At 40.3% G+C, this 20,642-nt stretch overlaps 2 protein-coding genes across 5 annotated transcripts in view; both read left to right on the top strand.

Moving 5' to 3' along the window:
* The first annotated feature begins 2,784 nt into the window (after positions 1–2,784).
* nkain1 (sodium/potassium transporting ATPase interacting 1) lies at positions 2,785–13,903 on the top strand. 4 transcript variants are annotated; one of them, XM_084739173.1, is made up of 8 exons: positions 2,797–2,954; positions 3,272–3,675; positions 5,884–6,021; positions 6,118–6,198; positions 7,910–8,107; positions 8,313–8,373; positions 10,132–10,213; positions 11,886–13,903. In XM_084739173.1, exons 2-8 carry the CDS (start codon positions 3,622–3,624, stop codon positions 11,893–11,895), a joined length of 624 nt encoding a protein of 207 aa, XP_084595299.1. In that variant the 5' UTR covers positions 2,797–2,954; positions 3,272–3,621; the 3' UTR covers positions 11,896–13,903. The 4 variants fall into 4 exon arrangements, with proteins under 4 accessions (XP_084595302.1, XP_084595299.1, XP_084595301.1 ...); XM_084739175.1 differs by having other exon boundaries at positions 2,804–2,948; XM_084739174.1 differs by having other exon boundaries at positions 2,918–3,065.
* A 3,591-nt stretch (positions 13,904–17,494) lies between these two features.
* pum1 (pumilio RNA-binding family member 1) overlaps positions 17,495–20,642 on the top strand; it is a 37,035-nt gene continuing 33,887 nt past the window's right edge. Inside the window, 1 exon segment of the mRNA XM_084739172.1 lies at positions 17,495–17,626. The gene's annotated coding sequence lies outside the window, so the exon portion shown is untranslated.

Below are 20,642 nucleotides of genomic sequence, written 5' to 3'. Positions count from 1 at the left end.
TGGGGGCAAATGCATCAAAGTACCTTCACTAAAGTGTTTGTTTTTGCTGCTGACTGGCTCAGATTGTTATTCTAAGTGTCTGACAGCATTATGGAAAGGATCCCTACAGAGAAAGAGCTTTTCAGACGGCCCTTTCTGACAACTGAAGCCATTTTATCGCTTCTTAAAAGGCTCTGCTGCCTCAAACAATTAGTTTGTTTGTTTTATTATGTAATTTTGGTTATTTAAAGAGTTGGTTTTGATCTGACCAAAACTAGTCACAAAAAACAAACATAAAAACACTGGACCAATTCCAGAACTTTTTGTACCTATTAGTAGTTTAGATCCCAAAATATGTAAAGAGGAAAAAGAATAGTTTATTAATCCCTCTTAGTGAAACTTGCATTTTCACTCTGTTATTGTTGACATACACAGACATGCAAAAACAAGACCTACACATTCAGTAATGGAGAGACGCCAAAGCACGGAGGCTGTACATATAATCATGAGCAGCTGGGAGTTCGGTACCTTACTCACAGCACAGCACAGCCTCCATATTGACTGGTCTGAGTTGGACCTGAACCAGCTAGCCTCTGGGTCCCAAGTCAAGTCCTTATGGACTGAGCTACTGCCAGAGCCATATTTAAAAATACTGGAATTACCTGCAATATTTACGAGAAGCTGAGCTTTGATATGAACACTGAGGGAATAAATAAGAAAGAACTGTATTTTATGTTTCTGTTGAATGTTTTAAATGTGGACAAAGAAGTCGGGACTATCTTAGTTACTTGTAGGTAAAATAACCACTGAGCAACATCCTTCCTCTAAAACATTTTAGACAACAAATCACAAAGAAAGCAAAATCCATTTCAGCCAGTCTGGAGTGTTCTCTGTGATGGTGTCTCTGCTTTCTGAAGGAAAATTAGGTGAAAAAAGTCAATTTTCATTCTCTCATCAGTGTTTCAGTTCCCCACAAAATCAAGCCCTTTATATCATCCTATGCTTTGTTGCTGTTTATAATAAACTTTATCATTCTCAATGGTAGTAGTAATACAGAGTGCACAATTTTAATATCTTCAATGTTCATTGCTTACACACCTGGGGGTTGCAATGGAGGATAGTTACAACAATAACAAAGCAGAAAAAACATTAATGCTCAACAAATTTAGAGCTCATTCTTTCAGATCTTTGATTTTTTCTTTCTTATTGCTTCTTGGATAATTTTACTTCTAAAGAGATCTAAAAACATTCTAATGAAAGAATTGTAGAAGGAATAATAGCTAAGGCAAACTGGTAACAACATGTAGATTGTAGTAATAGTAGTAGTCAGCTCATAAGTAAACACATGTTCAATATGCAATTAGACTGGAGGAAAAAAAAACCTCACTGAATAGCTCCAGTCACATGTCAGTAACTCTATATAGTGTTAATTAAGCTGGCCTGATTAATTCATCAGCAGAGATAGACTAATCCAGAGGTTAAAAAAGCACAAGTCCTGCACTCTAGGAGGTAAAATGACACCAACTAAAACTCCTTTACAATTAGAAATACATGTAAAGAAGTAAAATGCACTAGAATTTAACAAATAATACTATTAATTTTTAACAGGAACCCTATCTCTTCTCCATCTCTATGCCAAACTGTGACTGTTATTTTCAGAGCAAGGCAGATAAAAAAACTTGAACAATAAGGCAAAAACAAATTGTAAGTTGTAATTATAAACTTGACAGGTCTGAGAAAACTCCACATAGATGCAAAATTAAATATTCATTGATGCTCCCTTACAGGCAGATTCAACGTCTTTCCCACCCTCAAACCCATCTGCTATCAGTCAAAACAAAGACTTGAAAGGATGAGCCTTAATTTTTGGTGTAGCTGCTTCATAATATCTTGATATTTTCAAGTTATTACACTTCTGGGACGTGCTGCTGTGATTCTGGGGGAATCACAAGTATTAGGAGGCCACTGGAGCTGAATGTGGGGCAGCTGGAACCTAACATAGCTGTGCCCAGTAGAATCAAGCCTTAAGGCCCAGAGACCCTCCAAAGTCTGTTCTATAGCTGCTCACAATGCAAATGTGTCACATAGTGATGTCACCAAGTAACAGAACAAAGGCTGGATTTCAAATGAGGCGTTTCAGGCAGTTTAAGAGGAGTGTTTTCTGTGAGAGTGAATAATTCTCTTTGGAGTGGACTTTGGGCTTTGTAATATTGCAGACCTGCTACATTCACAAAAAGCTATATAACACACATACAAACACACACACACACGCATTTCTCTCTCTCTTTCCTTCTATATGATAATAAAAATATGTTAATTATATTTAATTGCTTTGTTACTTTGTTGATGAATTGATTATGATGACATACATTGCCTGTATGTTTATTTGGATGTATATATTTGATTGTGCATGCAAAAATGTCAAATATTCTCTGACTGTGCTTTTATTTCCATTGATTGTCAGATGAGCTTGTGATAACGAGCTGCGGTGTCGTTATTATCTGGTGTTTCAGCAGTTTTATCTGACAGAACTTAATGTGAAGCTCTCACATTAAACAAGGCTGTTAATTGTGTGTATTTCCGCTCTGAATCACCGCAGGCTGACTGAGGGCCGCGGGTCAGCGCTCTCTCTCTCTCCGTGTCCACACTGAATCTGATTTATTTTCGGCAGTATGTCTGAACCTCCTCCTCCTCTTCCTCGAGCCCCCTCGACCGTTTCTTTTGTGCTCCTTTCGAACGCCTCGCGGGGCTGCTGCTCGGCCGCGCGCACGCACGCCATCACGCACGCGGGTCTGCAGAATCCACGCAGCTCCTCCTCGCGGGGGTCGCGGTGTGACTGAGAGCCCCCACCCCCTCCTCCTCCCTCCTCTCCCTCTGTCTCTCCCCCCCGGCTCCTCCTGCGCCCGCCCCGGCACCGATTGTTGACAAAAGACGCTGCGAGACGGAGCGAAGAAGCCCAGCGGAGCCCGGTACTGGTGAGCAGATCCGACCGTTAACTCGACTTCTTTTTCAGTTAGAGGAGGAGAATATACCGGGGGGGAGGACCGAGGCTGGGGGGGCGAGGACTCCTCCGTTCCTCGAAAACCGTGAGTCACAACGGGCTGCTTTTGTCCGTGCCTGTAGCCGAACGTTAGTTAGCCGTAGTACCACTGCGGGGTCGGTCCCCTCCTCCCCGGCCCGCCGCCCCCGTGTGATCCGGTATCATATGATGCTCATTTCTGTCTGTAGCCCGGGGCTCAATGTGACAGCTCTCCGTCTCTCTTTGTGCCTTTGTGTGTCCCCTCTCCGGAAGGTGTGGCCGAGGTGATTCGGTTGTCGGTGGTGGTGGTCGGACCGCAGCAGGCCGGTGTGAAGTGGACGCCCCCCCCTCCACCATCCTCCTCCTCCTCCTCTTCTCATCTCTCCTTCCTGAAAACCACCCGTGATTGGTATTTACCGACAAAACCAGCGGCCAACATGGGTCAACCACTGTGAGTGGAAGCACCAGACCAGCGGTACAGGAGGAGGAGGCGGCGGCCTTGGGCAGGTCTATTCAGCCGGGAATGGTGTGAGCTCAGACGGCCAGGCATTCTGGATCTGACCGGGGACCCGTCATTCCCCCGGAGCCTCCGCGGCTCCAAGCCGCGTCCAGAGCCCTCCAAGATGGGGAAGTGCGACGGACGTTGCACGCTGCTGGTGATATGTTCACTGCAGCTGGTGAGTGTGTATATATGTTTACATATTTATTATGTATTGCTTTTTATTGATGATTATTTATGCTATCTTATCTTATCTTATGTATACTAGGACTGTAACTAACAGTTCTTTTAATTATTGATTAATCCTCCAATTATTTTCATGATTAATTGTGACATTTTTGCTTGAGAATGGATGAAATGATTATAATAATTGGCAACTAATTTTCTTTCAATGGACTAATCTATTAATCAAGTAATCGTTGCAGTTACTTATCTTATCTAGAACCAGACTGAATCTGGATTTTTGGAGCAGATACCAATACTGATGTTAGGAAGTAGAAAAAAAGGCAATATTGATATATTGGGCAGTATTCTTTATTTATATGTATAAAATCCAGAATGACATCAGGGCACTGAAACAGTAAACTGGTATTTTTAATAAATATAAATAAATATACTTAGATTAAGAAAAAGTATCAAATATACATAAAACCCTGTGTTTAAAACTGACAAATTAAAAAAACAAACCCAATATGCATTATGTTCTGTAAAAATTATCAGACAATATATACAACAGTGTGCATAAACAATTGTTAGTTTATTTTTACTTCTGTGTCATAGCAAACATCTGGTCCATCCCACATGGGCTTACAAGACACCATCATATTATGTATTTTTATATATCTTTTGATTATTTATTTTGAGTCTTTTTTAAATCCAATTTTCTGATTTCAGCATCTAAAATGTGATTTTTTTTTCTGGTTTCTTTACTCCTCTATAACAGTAAACTAAATATCTTTGGGTTGTGGACAAAAGACGTTTGAGGATGTCACCTTGGGTTTTTGAAGACACTTTTTCACCATTTCTGACATTTTATGGACCACATATCTAATTGATTAATTGAAAAAATGATTGAGAAATGTAACCAATAATGAAAGTAATCATCAGTTGCAGACCTATAGTCCCTCAAAAGAAGACAGTTCATTTGAAAGAGATTTGAAATTAACTGTACACTGAGAAGAGCAGTTACAAACCTACAGTTCATAATGTTTTATATGTGAACAGCCAACTCAATCTTTGTGCATCATCCATATGTACAAAATTAATATGTTTTATATTACTGAACAAAGTATTGCACAGTTCCAAGTGGCTCTAAAGCTATGTGGGTTAAGATGCCAATATTTTAAAAGGGAGTATTGCTTGGTTTAAATGTACAGTTAAATAAATAAATGCAGTATTAATGTCATTGCAAATCAGTTTATTGCACTGTTGAATTATTATTGCACAAAATTTCTGTTCTGTTTGGTTGATGTGTGTGTATGTATGTATTTATGTATGTATGTGATTATGTGTGTACGACCAAAGCTGCCTCTCCACTTACTCACCATGAAGATATAATTAGAGCAGCGTGCTACAGACACGCACATTGTAATCAGACATTTTTGTCCAGCCTCTCTGTACAGTCACACTAAAAATGCTTTGAGCTGCAGCTGCTGGAGTGCCATGCCACATTACAGACGAGGGTGTGTGTGCGTCTGTGTGTCTTTGAAGCAGAGGGAGCGGGGCAGGGGGGCGCGTTGGTGTTGGGGTGGTCTGTATGTCTGTAGAGAGAGAGAGGGGTGATGGTCCTATTCTGGCAAAACCATGTGAATGTTAAGCACAAGAGGGACAAGGAGGCCCTGTTCACCATCTGGTCTCCATTCTGGAGTTAAAGTTAGCGCTTCCTTGTGCCTACAAATAGCTCGAGACTATTCGTCTAAAATGTAATAAGTGTGTAATATGAGCCAGTATGTAGTGATCATGATGCAGGCATGGACAGCAGCAGTGTGAGCAGCGGCTTGTTGTTGTCCTGTCTATTGTTTGCACGGCTGATGAGTTGTTGTGAGGCAGCAGGGGGATCCGGCCCATAGATTCTCATTAGTTTGGGGGAGCTTTTGGGGGGTGCTCCTCTTTTACAGTCACTGGACTGGCTGGTGCTCCAGGCAGTTACCATGGAAACAACTGCGGCAGACCTGTGTATGTGTGTCCCTGTCACTGTCTGTGTGTGTATGTGCTGTGTGTGTGTGTGTGTGTGTGTGTGAGAAACCTTGATTACTTGTGTGTGTTGTGTTTCTGTGTGTTGTATTTGCATATGTCCTCAGTTGTGTGTGTTTGTATGAATATTTGTGTGTGTGTGTGTGTGTGTGTGTGTGTTATATATAAATGACCCCTTCCCCATGTCCCCTAGGTGGCAGCCCTGCAGAGGCAGGTGTTTGATTTTCTGGGCTACCAATGGGCTCCCATCCTGGCCAACTTCCTGCACATTATGGCCGTCATCCTAGGCATGTTCGGCACTGTGCAGTTTCGCTTCAGATACCTCATCTTTGTGAGTATATTCATGATTCACCAGCACCTGTTTACTTTTAATTGATAAAGTGTGAGCTTGTGCATGCAGAAACTAATCTCTCTACCTGTTTGGCAGTATGCAGTATGGCTGGTCCTTTGGGTGGGTTGGAACTCATTCATTATCTGCTTCTATCTGGAGGTTGGAAACCTGTCTCAGGTAAGTTCCATGTGTTTATACTGTCTGTCTTTAGCTAGATTAATTACATAGTTTTGTTACATGTTGATAACAAATTAATAGTTTAGGAAACCTGCTGTTTGGGAAACTTCTATCTGATTGCAACTTCTCATTACAGCCTGCGTGTATCTACATATTATCAGTTTATTCTAGGAGTGATTGTTCTTTCTCCAGTTGTTTCATTTTAATGTTTTTAATGGCTTAAAGATGCAAAGTTTACCAGTTAATTCATAAGAAAAAGCAAAGATTTGAAAGAATGAGCCCTAATTCCCTTATAAATAGGAACAAATTGGGTTGGGTTGTCAAGATTCTTTACATGATGAGTTACAGGTGTTTCTATCAGGGCAGAGATTTAGTCTCTCCGAAGATATCACTAATAGATACAAATTGTCTATGGTCCATATGTTTTTCTTAAACAATTTTAAATTTCCTGATTCATGGTGACAGTTGACAAGATGTGCATTCTTGGCTGTATTTGTGTTGGACTACTGTCTGTAAAGCGAACTGCCCCACGGGGACATTTAGGTTTTACTCTTCTCTCCTAATTTTGTGTATTAAAAATATATGTTTCCTGCTTTCTTATGCTTTTAGCCATTTTGCATTGGTACCCATGAGTAGGGCTGTCATGATGAGGAGATTTTCTCACTGGTTAATAAACATCAGATTACATCGGACAAGGAAAGGATGCTTGTTAGGGGTTGATCTTTAACGTTAGATCTTTAGCTCTTAACCTTACTTTAATCAAAACAAATGTTAGAAGGTTGATTCATTGTTAAGGATCAATTTTTCTGGTCTGTCAAACCTGACCTGACCCCAACAACTGTAGCTGATAAGCACATGCTGGTTTAATGTTAGCTCCTCATCAAGACTACCTTGGTTTAGGCATGTTAGCTTTAGTTTTGGCATATTAGCATCAGCTAATGCTTTCATGATAATAGAATTCTTATTTTAATGTCTGCCCACACCCACCGACTGTTTCATGATGCTGGGGCTCTGTGTAATTGCCCTTGCAGTGGATTTTAGTCTCTGCAGCCATTTCGAGGTGTCAGTAAGAGACCTCTGTGATTAGCCTGTTGTGTACTGTGGTGAAGTTGTTTTTCCCTCTATGTTTGTAATTTATTGTCCCATTGAGCTCTGGGAAAAATGTAATGGACATTTGTCACTATTTTCTGACATTTTGTAGAGTAATTGATTAATCAAATACATAATCAACTGAGGATTTAGCAATAAGAATTAGTTGTAGCCCCACTTTTCTGCACGTGTAGTCATGATAGACTGATCAGGCGCCCTTTGTGAGTTTTGGGAAGGTTGGGGAAAAACACTGTAGTGTAACTCTCATGCATCCTCCTGTAAGCCTAACTTTCCTCAGTCAACCATCATCTTTTCTAAATGTTAACATGTTTCTTCCATCTTGAATGAGAGCAAATCTACTCTAAAAATGTTACTGGCTAGAAGTCAATATATGTTATGTTATAATATATAGAATAATAACATACTGCGCCTTATTTGCCACTCACACTCTACAGCATATCCCAACTTGTTTCTCTGTGTCATTAGTTAATACAAATTCCATCTCAGTATCCAGATAACCATGAATATTAGGGTTGTGATGTGCATGAAATAATACATTACTTTGTCACTGAGAAACCCATATTGGTTGAGCATTAATGTGTATGTATGTGTGTGTGTTCAGGACAGGGACTTTCTCATGACATTCAACACATCCCTTCATCGCTCGTGGTGGATGGAGCATGGTCCCGGTTGCCTGGTAACGCCAGTGCTAGACTCTCGCATGGCCCCTGATGACCACCATGTCATCACTGTCTCTGGGTGTCTCCTCGACTACCAGTACATAGAGGTGTTGAGTTCAGCCATTCAGATCCTATTGGCTGTACGTATCAGACACATACACACAAACACACTCTCACACACACACATACATACAAACACTATTAATAACCATACACTGTAATTTGCTGACCCTTGACCTTCTGCTAAACCTGTTCAATGAAGCACAGGACACACACTCTTACGTCAACAGTGACTCAACCTGTACAACAACAGTCACCTTATTTCTAACCACTTTTCTCTAACAGCTCTTTGGCTTTGTGTACGCCTGCTACGTGAGCAAAGTCTTCCAGGATGACGAGGACAGCTGTGAGTGCTTTTGTCTTCTCCTAAAAGCTTGTTGATCCTCCTCCAGCGCCTTGTTCAGCCGATTAGATTTACTTGTGTCATACTGTCGAGAGGGCTTTTGTGTCAGCGATCCATGGCTCTGGATGTGAACGCTCATTGTTTTCTCCTGCCTGAGTCATGCTGAGCAGTATCACTGCAGAGGATTCCCTCTGGGTGATCTGAACACTCCATCTGTGGGGAGTATTAAAGATGTCTACCGTGATATTCCCACTGTCAGAGTGTCCGTTTGTCTGCTGGCTAGTGCTTGTCTGTTGGCTTGGGTGTGCCATCTGTGTGTCTGAATGGTTCTCCTCCTTCATGTGCCTCTCATGAGTGTTTCACTCTCACGTAGTGGAGGAAATTATGTCCTGTAGTTACAAAATGACATCATAAGAGTGAGTTCCTGCATAGGGAAGCGTCATGTGGTGTCTGTGATGTCTGAGCAGCATGCTGTTATAATATGCATGTCATAACATAGTGGTGATGATGAAATATTAATGACATACAGTATAAATGTTCTCAATGCATTAATATTTCCTGATTGATACTGGATTTTTTAGGCCAATGTCAATATTACATTTTATAGTGTTCAAAAAGTGTAGTGATAGCGTTGCAGCTGATATTAATTTAATCCATAACATAAACAAAAGTTTGGACATGCATCCATTAAACTTGTGTTTGCAAAGAATTGTGACCAACATATGTACTGAGCAAGGCATTTAACAATTAAAAATACCCAAAGGTATAAGGTACTTATCCATTGTCAGTGTATTACCTGCAGTATATGGCGGTGAGCACACTCCCAGTTTAGAGAGGCAGAAGGGTTACCAGTGTTGGACGTCAAGATATTTACTGCTGTGGACAGGGTCAGCAGCAAAACATATTTTAGCCATCTAATAAAGGTCCCACACAAAGTCCCTAAACATCAGTGTAAGTGTATGCAATATTATCCTGATATATTTTCATTGTTTTACCTTACCTTTGGACACGGGGAGCATAGCATAAGCCAAATATTGCTCTCTCCAAAGCCGCCAAATTACTTTGAAAAAACAGTAATTTTACTGCAGAGAACAATGGCGTTGCAGCTCTACCGCTGCCTTGATCTGTTAGTTTGTTTGTGTTATTGTGTGACTTTGGTGAATCCAAACTATCACTTTAGTTACACAACACAGAAGTTGAACAGTAACACAAACAAAGTAACCGATCAAGGTGGAACAGGAAAAGGTAGAACAGCAACTCCTGTGTTCTGTGTTTACACAGATGGCAAGGTGGAATAAAAGCGCAATATTACTGCCTTGAAAAGGCTGTTAAAAGGGCTACTGACTATCAATAAGTACCTCATACAACCCCACTTCACAAATTCCAAAGTGTCCCTATAAAAATTTTGGCTCTTGCCTCTGGAGAAAACAGATCCGTAACGTGTGGTCTGTATCTCCACTGATGTAGACGATCAGACTGTTTTCTTTCTCAGCTGGCACCACATAAGTTTGTTCCTCAGAATCGATTGAGAAAGATTAGAACAATGTATCAGTGACATAGAAGCAGTGAGAAAGATGGTGTATCAGTGTATCTAGATTCCGATGTCACAGAGGGTGTTATAAAGGTATACTGAAAGCACTATGATGCCATCTGATGCATTAATAGATTTCCATGTCAAAACAGAATCTGATCTTGAAATACAACACAGATTTAGGAGAAAGTGGAATGATGTCATCTCTTTTCTTTCTCTCTGCCCTGAAGTTGATTTCATTGGTGGCTTTGATTCGTACGGCTACCAGCCTCCTCAGAAGTCTTCTCATCTGCAACTGCAGCCTCTTTACACGTGAGTTAAAATATTATATTCTTCATTTTTGTCCCTCTTTTTGATCTAATTGTTGCGCATTTGTCTTTTAAGGGGTACTCCAGTGATATAGTGTTTCACTTCTAAAAAGTTTGGGGCCTTACAGATAAAAATCAATGCAGCAGAGGCTGAGATATCTTGACTTTTAGTCTCTGTGTTGGTCAGACTGTAGAACTGCTGCATCCTGCATTTCCAGGATGCATGTTCAAGACAACTCAAACTTCTACTAGAAAAAGTACACTGGTACACCACTCAAAGCCAGAATTTTTATATGTAAACTTGTGGCAAATCCATCAGTCTCGACTTAATGAAGAAGTAGTTGCCTGACAAGATTATGGAAGGGATCACTACAAAGAGTTTCTATCAAGTTTGAATGAAGATGACAATTTTAAAATGACAGTTTTGCCAAGAGAGTCTGGTTATTTTGGTGAGAGAAATAAAACAGCTATTTATGGTTAAACAAAATGCATTTTATGTACTTAGGTTATCCCTGAGATCCTTTCTATGATGTTGTTAGACACTTGGAATAACAATCTGAGCCTGCCAGTGGCACAAATTATCATGTATAATGGACTTAAAAATGTGGAAAATAGGTTCCACATTCAAAAATACCAAGGTTACCCTTTAAAGGCCTTTTCACACCAGATGTTGTTGTGACACCAGATCTTTTTTTTGTGTGTAATTAATTTGCACGTTAATTATCTTTTTCAAACCCGTATGTATCCAATGCAAGCTTGACTCAGCAATGTTTTTTCAAGGTTTTCTTTCTGACATGAACACATCTGTCCTGTTAAACTGCACATTGTTGATGACATCGCATCCAAGACATCCAGCATGGTGGATCGCTTTTCACACGTTTCACTGAAACATTTTACATGATAAAAGGGAAAAAACTACAGAGACAATTCACAAGACACCATGTGGAGAGGAAAACACACTGAGCTTCAGTACGACGGTGGTGTGTATATTAAGCTTTAACTGTCTATGGAAAATGTCTTTGTTTGAAATTCCAACCAGACGACCCCCCTGTCAAAGTATGAATCAACCAAATGTGCTCAGCTGTTAACAAATCATACATTTTACCTACGGATAGCTGCTGCTCTGGGTCAGTCAACTCTTTGAAAGTACTCCTTTGTTTCTTCTTGAAACATGGTACCATCCTGAAAAATGCCCTGAAGTGGCTGTGGTACAAGTTTCAGCTCCTGAACCAAGCAGTGAAACTCACCAAGTTCTCTTCTCTTTCTTTCTTTTTCTGATGTACCAGGTTTGTTTTTCTTCTTATTAAGTAAAAGGTACCCCAAGTCATGTTCCGTTGATGCTGATTACATCCATGGTTCAGTTTATTTTTAGAAGCTTTTAAAATATTTGCAAAAGTGTGTCACCTTTGGTGTTAATAGTCAGGCGGGTTGAAATACCACCTCCAAAATGTTTATGATTTCATGCTGTTTATTCGTGTTGTTGTTGGTGTGTAAAGGCCTTAAGTCATGACATCATTTTTTCAATCTCAAAACTGTTTTTCTCAGGTCCCCATGACCAGTAAACCAAACTTCATGTGCAAAATTGGTGGAGTGCCCCTTTACTGTAGTTATAACAAAGTGCAGAACCGATGTCTGACGATGTGAATTCCTCTGATCTAATCCCCTCTCTATCCCAGGGCTGGTTAACTGTTGGTAGCGCCCCCTTCAGGCCAAACCCTGACGGTGTCACTGTGGATGGAAAGCGGCGGTTGCCTTGATTACACTCACTCTGTGTGTCACAGTTTACCCGAGGAACGGACTTAACCCCACCCAGAGGGAGAGACGTCTGTGCGTGTGTGCATGTGTGCCTGTGTCTGAGAACAAGAACTACAGCCCTGAATAGAATGTACAGAGCTCAGGGAAGAACCAGCATGCCAGGTGGTATGATGAGATGAAGGAGAATGAGGAGGAGGAGGAGGCAGGGAGATACAGAGAACAAGAGCTGGGGACACCTCTGTCAAATCACTGAAGACACACTTCACTAAACTGCCAGCTCTCAACACTCCCACGTGTGTGTGTGTAACGTGTGTGTGTGTGTGATTGTGTACCTCCACAGGACTAGCTGGGGCTCTGTGGTCGCACCCTGGACTCTTACCACTCGGTGTCCCTGTGAATTTTTTTCATTTTGGGGGGGGGGGGTGCTCATATGCGTGAGTGTGCGTGTGGGGGTGGGGATGTGGGTGGGGTCACATAATAAAAAGAGGCACGGTTCGTACCTGTTGTCGTTTTAGAATGTGGTGATGTCAAACTAGAGCAGTCTTACGATTCCCATTCCCAAAGCCATCTCTCCCTTCCTCCCATGCCGTTAAAACCACTGTTGACATTCAAGCTCTTTACATTTCAGCCCCTGGCCTGCTGAGGGAGTAAAACAGAGCTGGTAGAGCAGAAAGAGTGAACTGCTTAAAGGATCAGGCTGGAAATATTTTGTAGATTTTATTGTTGACCAAAACCAACAATGCACTCAGCTGTCTCTCAATACTTTTGTTCCTGGTAGTTGATACCAATTGCAGTGAAATTCCACGATTCTCTATACCCTATTTGATACCACAATAAAAGCAAAATGAAATTGAAGATGACAGATGACACAAACTGAACAGTAAGGAGTCAGGATGATACCCCACTACGATGATCTAAGGTTAGATTGCGTTAGACTAAACATGGTGGAACATAGTTAGTTACAAAGCAATACCAGCTGTACCAAACAAAATGAATGGTAACGTGTATTTCAGGATAAGGAGAACACTTCTGATGTGTTGTTAATATAACGTTAACATAGATTGAAACTCGGTCACCATATGGAAGTAAGTTTTTCCTCCTTTCATCTGAAAAGACTGGCATTATTTGCATTCTGGTTATTAAGAATTTATTAATCCCTGATGATCTGCCTCAAATGCAAAGTACTTCCATAGATGACTGTTTTTCTTCTCAACTAGCATGTCGCCAAGGAGAACAACTTGTTGTTCATCTGTTCATTCCTCTTCCTACAGCATTTAACAGCAGATTAGAACGCTTGTAGACGTATATGCTGGCCCTGTCAGGTCCATGAGAATTGCATCCCCGGTACTGTATGTACGATGCTGCAGAAAAATGAGTGCCGTCATGTTTTCTGAATGTCTAGCATCAACTTTTTTATTACATCCCTTCTGGAGACAAAAATCTTTAAATAAAGAGTCATGGAAATATAAGTTCTCATTTAAAAGAGGCTAAATAATTGCTTAAATCATCTGAGCGTTTTACATTTGAGCAAATGTAACTCAAACAAGAGAAACAGTGCATGTGCTGGGTGAGTGAGTATTTATAGCAGCCAGATGCTGCATGTGGAATAATCTAAAAATGAAGCACAGTGTCCATGTTGATCATAATGAAAGAAGATGTTACCCAGTGCAACTTTTTGCCTCGTTGATATGTTATTTAAACATTTTTGGATTTCACAGAGGGTTGGACAGTGTGTTAAAGATTTTCCAACCGGCCACTGTCAGCCCAACAGCTGGCAATTGCAGATATATCTGTGCAGGTGTGTGTGTGTGTGTCACGCTAAGTATGCTACAGACAGTAACATGCTACGTATGTTCGCTATTTCCAGTTAGTAAACAAAATGTGAAAGGAAATATGCTTCCACCTATTTTCCTTATTAAACTGAAAAATATTAACTTTACACCTTCTGAATCCAAGTTTCTCTCTTTTGCTGAACTAAAACATGTGTAATCAACAAAACATACTTTATTCAAACTCAATACAAACACAACAACAACAACAAAGAAACCACTCACCACTCACTAAAACTGTCTTGGTTAGTCTTTCCACTGTTCCAACAATCACCAATGCTGGTTTGGTCAGAATAAATTCCTAATTCATCACGTGAGATGTGGAAAATATTCTGGCTCTACAAGCTATTTTCCTCCTACTTGTTCTCCAGCTCAGTGGGTGTGAGCTGTGTTTCTGAATTAGAGTCTGTCCCTCTCGCTTGTTTTTTGATGGCCGGCCATTAAATTAGCAAAATAAAATGACAAATATTGGCCAAAAAATGGACTGAGACAATTGCCAATAGCTGATATATTCTATAAAAAACCTATGTCAGACTTGTTAGTAGGATTAATTCATTGCTGATTTTGGTCTTGTCATGTGTTTTGTTGATGATAAGAAAAATATAAAATATCATCAGACTCATCCTTTAAAGTTCTGGGTTACCGCAAAAATTGTTTTCAGGAAAATAAACTCAGCCTACTATACATGTGATGCTGTTGACTAGGGATGCAGATGGCTTTGGGATCAGGCATTAGTGTGTCTATGGGGGGGGAGCAGTGGGGATACTGTGCATGTAAATAACCAGCCAATGATTGTTTTGTTGGTTCCATTTAGAAAAGGGGGGTTGCATTAAGGGGTGGGCACAGGGCCAAGGGAGAGGGGTACATATCAAAGTTTTTCGTCATACCTGTTTCTCTCCTTCTCTCTTTTTGGATATCCTCATGCTGCCCTTGTCTAACCTATCGGCAGCTAATTCTCCCTGTCACCTTTTTCTGCAGCACATTCGCTAATCTCCACAAGGAGCACGGCGATAAAGGTGACCTAAGAGGAAAATATGTGATCTGACTAGTTTATGTGGAAGTAATTGGAGACAGGAGGAGGGAGGGACACAGGTATGATGTGAAGACCTTATTGGGTGTAAGGTGAAGTTTGAAATAATAAAAATACACTTTCTACATTAAACGTGACTGCTGTTGTCATCTGTAGACACACATTTGTATCACTGAGAGTGACTAAAGGTTTAATAAAATGAGTGCTCTCCATTCCAGCTTTGATTTGATTATATTAATATCTGAATAATGGGGCACAGAATTACATTTTTTCCAGATTAGTTTTGAAGATTATACAAATAATGCACGCCAGTGAACTGATATCGTACAACGAGGATTTAATTTGTCAAAATAATGTGATGCATTTTATAGAAAGACAGGCTGACTACAAAAATAGCACTATTCATAAAGGGACTAATTTTATGCCTGTAGTGCCAAACAGTGAGCTCAGATGACCTTTTAATTTAATTTATTTTAATAGTACTGAACAGATATTCTATATTGAAGATTTGATTATAAAAATCAAGATCATCCACAATGACAAAAATAGCACTGTGGCATTCATAAAATGACTTAATATATGCTTATTTACAATTATTTAAAAAGTAGCTCTTATCACTATTTATATTTTAAAAAAGTTAGTATGACTCAATAATAACTAAAGTTCAACTCTTTCTACTTATGCAGAATTTTCTTCAGAGTAATAAATATAATCCAATATATATTATTGGATTATAATTATTGATTCATTAACATGTTTATCACTTTAATGTTGCAGCTGGTAACTTTGGACCTATACTTTGTTTATTGCTGCAGAGCTTGATCCATAATGAAACATTATTATTTTGTTGTTTGTTGGTTATATTTTACATTAATTATCTGAATGTGCAAAGTATGTTGCCAAATAAATGTAGTGGAGTAAAAAGTACAATATTGGCCTCTGAGAGGTAGTGCAGAAGATTTAGAGGTATAAATTTGCAGAAAATGGAAATACTCAGGGAAAGTACAAGTACCTATAATTTTACTTAAATGCAGTACTTCAAAATAGTTACATTCCACCACTGTAACACATAAAAATTATAACTGACCAATACAAACAAAGCAACCTAAAAAAAGTCCAAATTCTGCATGTGAAAGTAGCATAGTGCAGACATATTATTTTAAAGGAGAAAAATGTAAGAATTTTAAGACAATAGAGTGGAAGTGCTACTGGGTCTTTTTGATGGTCACATATCAATAAGCTTGCACCCTGACAAAGAACTACCCCCTCATTCAACTCATTACACAGCATAGGTGTGCAAGTAATTCCTGAGTGACCCTGATGAAGACCTGTATTGCTTGATATGTTTTTACCCTTTATGCCATGTGAAATAAAAGCATTTTAATTTTACAGTGTGCCTTGAAGGAGACTTGCACTTTTGATTTTGTTATGAGACTGTTTAACTGTTTAATGAGCCCTTCAAGTAAGTTTTAATTTAAAACATTAAAATCTTAAATTAAATGATCAACATGTGAAAAAATAATCGTTAGGATATCATCAAACTGGCCTCTGGTGGTCTTAGAGGCTGTGTTCAGTGTAAGAGTACAATAAATGGATTAAATAATGTATGCTTAGTATTTCAAATCTCACAAAAAGCTATTAAAGTATTTTACAAATTTTGCTCAGCAAAATACATATTAAAAAATACGTAAAAGTATGTCTTGTATGTTATGTGATGTTAGATCCATGTGACTTTATTACTGTATTCAAATTACTTGTATTTTAACTAAATACATTTTCTTAAACTTGTATTTTGTATTTCATTTTGATACATTTGACAAGAATGTATTTGTAATGTGTAACAAGATACTTTTTGATGTATTTGTAATCATCCCTGACATTGAATATGAATATGAATATAATTTATAGGGCATATGCTTCAACCTCAGGCTATTTTATCCAGTGTGACTGCTTTGCACAGGCATGTTAAGAAGCCCATCCTAAAAATTTCCATATGATTATCATAGATTTCCTTACAGGGCTGCCATAATAATCTAGCAGCATTACGTCATTCACACACCAGTTTGGGACAGTCATCACTCCAGTCTGCAGCCTCGGGGTCGCCACTGGCACTTTTCCAAAAAGCCAGAGGGGTATTTTTGTTATTTGGGCCACACGCTCCCCTTTTCACACCGTCCACTTACATTCCGGAGGTGTAACGGAGCGTCCAGCAGCCTGGCTGACCGTGTGGCGCAGCACGTTGCCATGGCTGCCAAGCACCCCGTTACCGTAGAGACCCCGGAACATTGTGTACAGTCCACCCCCGACGAGACCACGTAACATCCCCACACAATAGTAGATAATTACATTACATTTTACAGTCTTCTCAGCTATAAGTACCACTAACGTTATATGGTAAATTATAATGATAATTTTGTTATGATATTTGTATTGCAGGTTATTTTTGGTATTTTATTTTAGTAGCGTCTGGTCCAATCACTAACGGCTGTGCAGTGAATGACTATTTAAAAGAGAGTTATTTTTATACACCATTAACAAATAATATGAATGGAGTCAAAACAAAATTCATTATAAATACTCCCCTCAATACAAACAGACTACACACATAACAAAGGGACCGGTCCGGTATGGCCCTCCCTCCCCTCCCGGTTGGCGCAATGAACCGCACGCTCTTTCTCATCCCTTCCCGTCATGCAGCGCTCTTGCCTGCTCCTCCGTCGAGCCGCCATGTTGTCGGAGTGAAAGCCTGGGGTGTCAGAGAGAAACTGGGGCCGAAATCCGCGACCATCCACCCTCTCCGCCGGTGAGTATCGCCTCCTGCTCGGTCGCGGTAGCACGGGACGTTATTTATCCACGCATCGGTGCGGGTATTGTCAATATGGCAGCTGTGACAGCGGCTACAGAGGAGTATTTCGTGAGGCTGGAGCGGCTGCCTCCCTTTCTGCTGCTTGCCTCCTTCCTCCCGTTGTGTCGGTCTTCCGCTCCAGACAGCTCTCGGGCCTTTGTTAGCATCCGCGTCACGGGGACCTGTGGGGCTGCAAGGTCGGCAGACAGGTAGAGACCCCCAGGTGTGTATTAGTAACAAAATAATGATGTTAGGGCACCGCTGCCGCTGTTAAAAACATTGTATGGAGCCCGTGTTTAGCCACCGGTTCGCCCGGGCTGAGCTTGTGTCGGGAGGCCGTGTTATTGTTGGTAGACATGGGCAGTGAACCCTCCATAACAGATCCGAGACTGGCGTGAGTGGACACAGATGCATGAAAATGAACCCCCCGGTAACAGTAGCGACTCGTTTCACGAAGCTTGTCCATTAATTCTCTTTGGTTTTGATGTGTCATGTCTGTTAAGAAACAGAGAAATGTTTGGTCTAACGTTATCTCATGCTAGCTGCAGGTTGCCTGCTCGTATTGTCACACCCCTGTCTGTGCCCGGTATGCGGTGGATTGATCCCCGGTATTGAATAATGATTAACCCAGTTACATTATGGAGCCCAGTTCCTGTTTCCGTGTGCTACAAGTTAAACTTGTGGCATAACAAGCCGTGTGCGCCTAGCTTTGGGGAATGGCCACAGTGTTGTGGATTTCCGGGTGTTTCTCTACCTGATTTCTAGCTGTAGCACATGAATAAAGAGCTAACACTACCATGTAGCTGAATGGAGAGTGGAGCAGCAAAACAAACACATGAGCACATATGTGAATGATCACTTGGCAGACAGGTTTGTTTTCATCTTTTGAGACTGTTCAGCCGGTCAGCTCGTGTTTTTTTGTCTGTATGGAGGTGGTGTGTTGCACAGTGGTTTCAGCCGACTTGAGAGAAAGCTGCATGCGGTTGAAGCTTCATAGTGTCAGACAGACTTGGGCAAAGTTAATTACTGTATATGGCTCTGTGTAAAAAGAACTACTTGTAATTTCCTCATGGCCTGTAGGGACACTAATGTGAAACTGGAAGTTTTAACAGAGATTAGAGCTTGTTGAATAACGACAGGTTGTAAAATACAAATTACATCTCTGACTGCTGGAAGCCACTGAGGTTGTTGTGCCCAATGTTGACCATGACCACTTAGACCAACTAGTCTGTGCACAAAGGCACTGCATGTTTCTTCTGACTATTATTGTTCTCATAATGGCAATCTGCCCACCACCTTTAAAGGAATTGTTCACGTTTTTTAAGTTGGGGTGGTATAAGTTTAGTGTATTACTTACCTATAGTGGATGGCGGTTGACACGCCCACAGTTTGGCGGAGCAGTACCAACATGGTACTGTCAACTGAACTCCTGACAGAAACAGTAACTTTATCTCACAGATGCATTTGCTGATGTACCGCTGCCTTGGTCTGTTATTTTGTTATTGTGTGATGTCAGTGAATCCAAACTAACCTTTTAAAAGTCAGAAGTAACACAGTAACAGAAACAAACTAATAGACTGAGGCAGTGGTGGACCAGCAAGTCCTGTGTTCTGTGAGGTAAAATTACTGATTTTCACCCATGATGTTGAATTAGTTTGGAGAGAATTTGTGTTGGACAATATGTTATGTTAAAAAAAAAAAAAAATTCCAACTGGTCACCGTCAGGTCATCAACTGGTGATTGCTAATATATTTGTTCCTCTTGCCGTCCTCCTGAGTCTAAACAGGGAGATGTGTGTGAATGGTAAGTTTGGTTTGCCATGTATGCTGTGTATGTTCACTACATCCAGTAGGCAAAATACACTCAGAATGTCAAGAAATTAAACATTCTTGGACATTTTTTCCTCAGCTTATTTAACAGCAGTTTCCCATCAAAAAAGCCTGTCTGATGGCAAGGTAATGTGGTGAAAATATTCTAAATATGAAGTACACTGTTTTGGTGGCTAAATGCTGCCACTGTCGACATCAGTACATTGCTCACCTTCCTACACTGGTACTCCTGCTGCTTCCCCAAACTGGGGTCGACCACCATCTACTGTAGATAGTATACAATCATTAAGCTCTTAATACAAGCCCAATTCAAATAAACCAAACTATCCCTTTACACACAGGGTAAATGACATGGTCCCTTTGACCTTTTCAAAATAAGGAACACCAGTTTAACTCAATTTCTTTGCAAATAAAGTCAGTAGGGAGTTCCCTGTGCAAACGTAATAATATAATTTAAATTATTCTCATCTATGCAATACACTTAGTTGCCAGTTTATTGGGTACACTCAACTTAAAGTAATGCTATTACTGTAAATTATAGTTGGTATTGTTTTGGAAAGGTGTCTGTTCGACTGTATGATATGGAGGCTGTAGTTTTGTGCCGCTGGTACGCTCGGGTGTGTTTCTAATATTTAGTCTACCCAGATGAGTTGGACAAACATTATTAGAGACATGCATATAATGCAGTGCAATGCAGCAATACCACAACTGCAGCCCCCGAAATTACCTTAAAGTTAAATCAACACCTCTCTCAAGCAGTTTCAGCAAAACTGAACCTTTGTTGACAGGACTATTGTATTAGACTTCATTGGTTTAGCTAGGTGTAAGTATCTACTCTTGTGGTGGTGTGACATCAGCTGTAACAGTGTGAACCTTTACCATAATAGTAGCAGTGATGTGCAACCCATCTAAAACCATGCTTGTACTTTTCATAACAACCAACACCTTGAACCAGAGAGGGTTAACAAAGTTGTGACCAATATGGCAGATCACTGGGATAAGTGTCTTAGTGCTTAATAACGAGGTTATTTTACAAGTTTCCTCTGTGAGGAAACTTTTATCTCTATGGTCTGTTTCACTGGAGTTAGAACTGTTATGTTTGGGTTCAGCGACACACATCAGTATGGTTAAGTTTACAGTATATC

This window comes from Lutjanus erythropterus, chromosome 16 (genome assembly GCF_056507025.1).
Source record: "Lutjanus erythropterus isolate fLutEry1 chromosome 16, fLutEry1.hap2, whole genome shotgun sequence".
NCBI classification, from domain to species: Eukaryota; Metazoa; Chordata; class Actinopteri; order Lutjaniformes; family Lutjanidae; genus Lutjanus; species Lutjanus erythropterus.
This window is presented reverse-complemented; position numbering and strand designations above follow the sequence as displayed.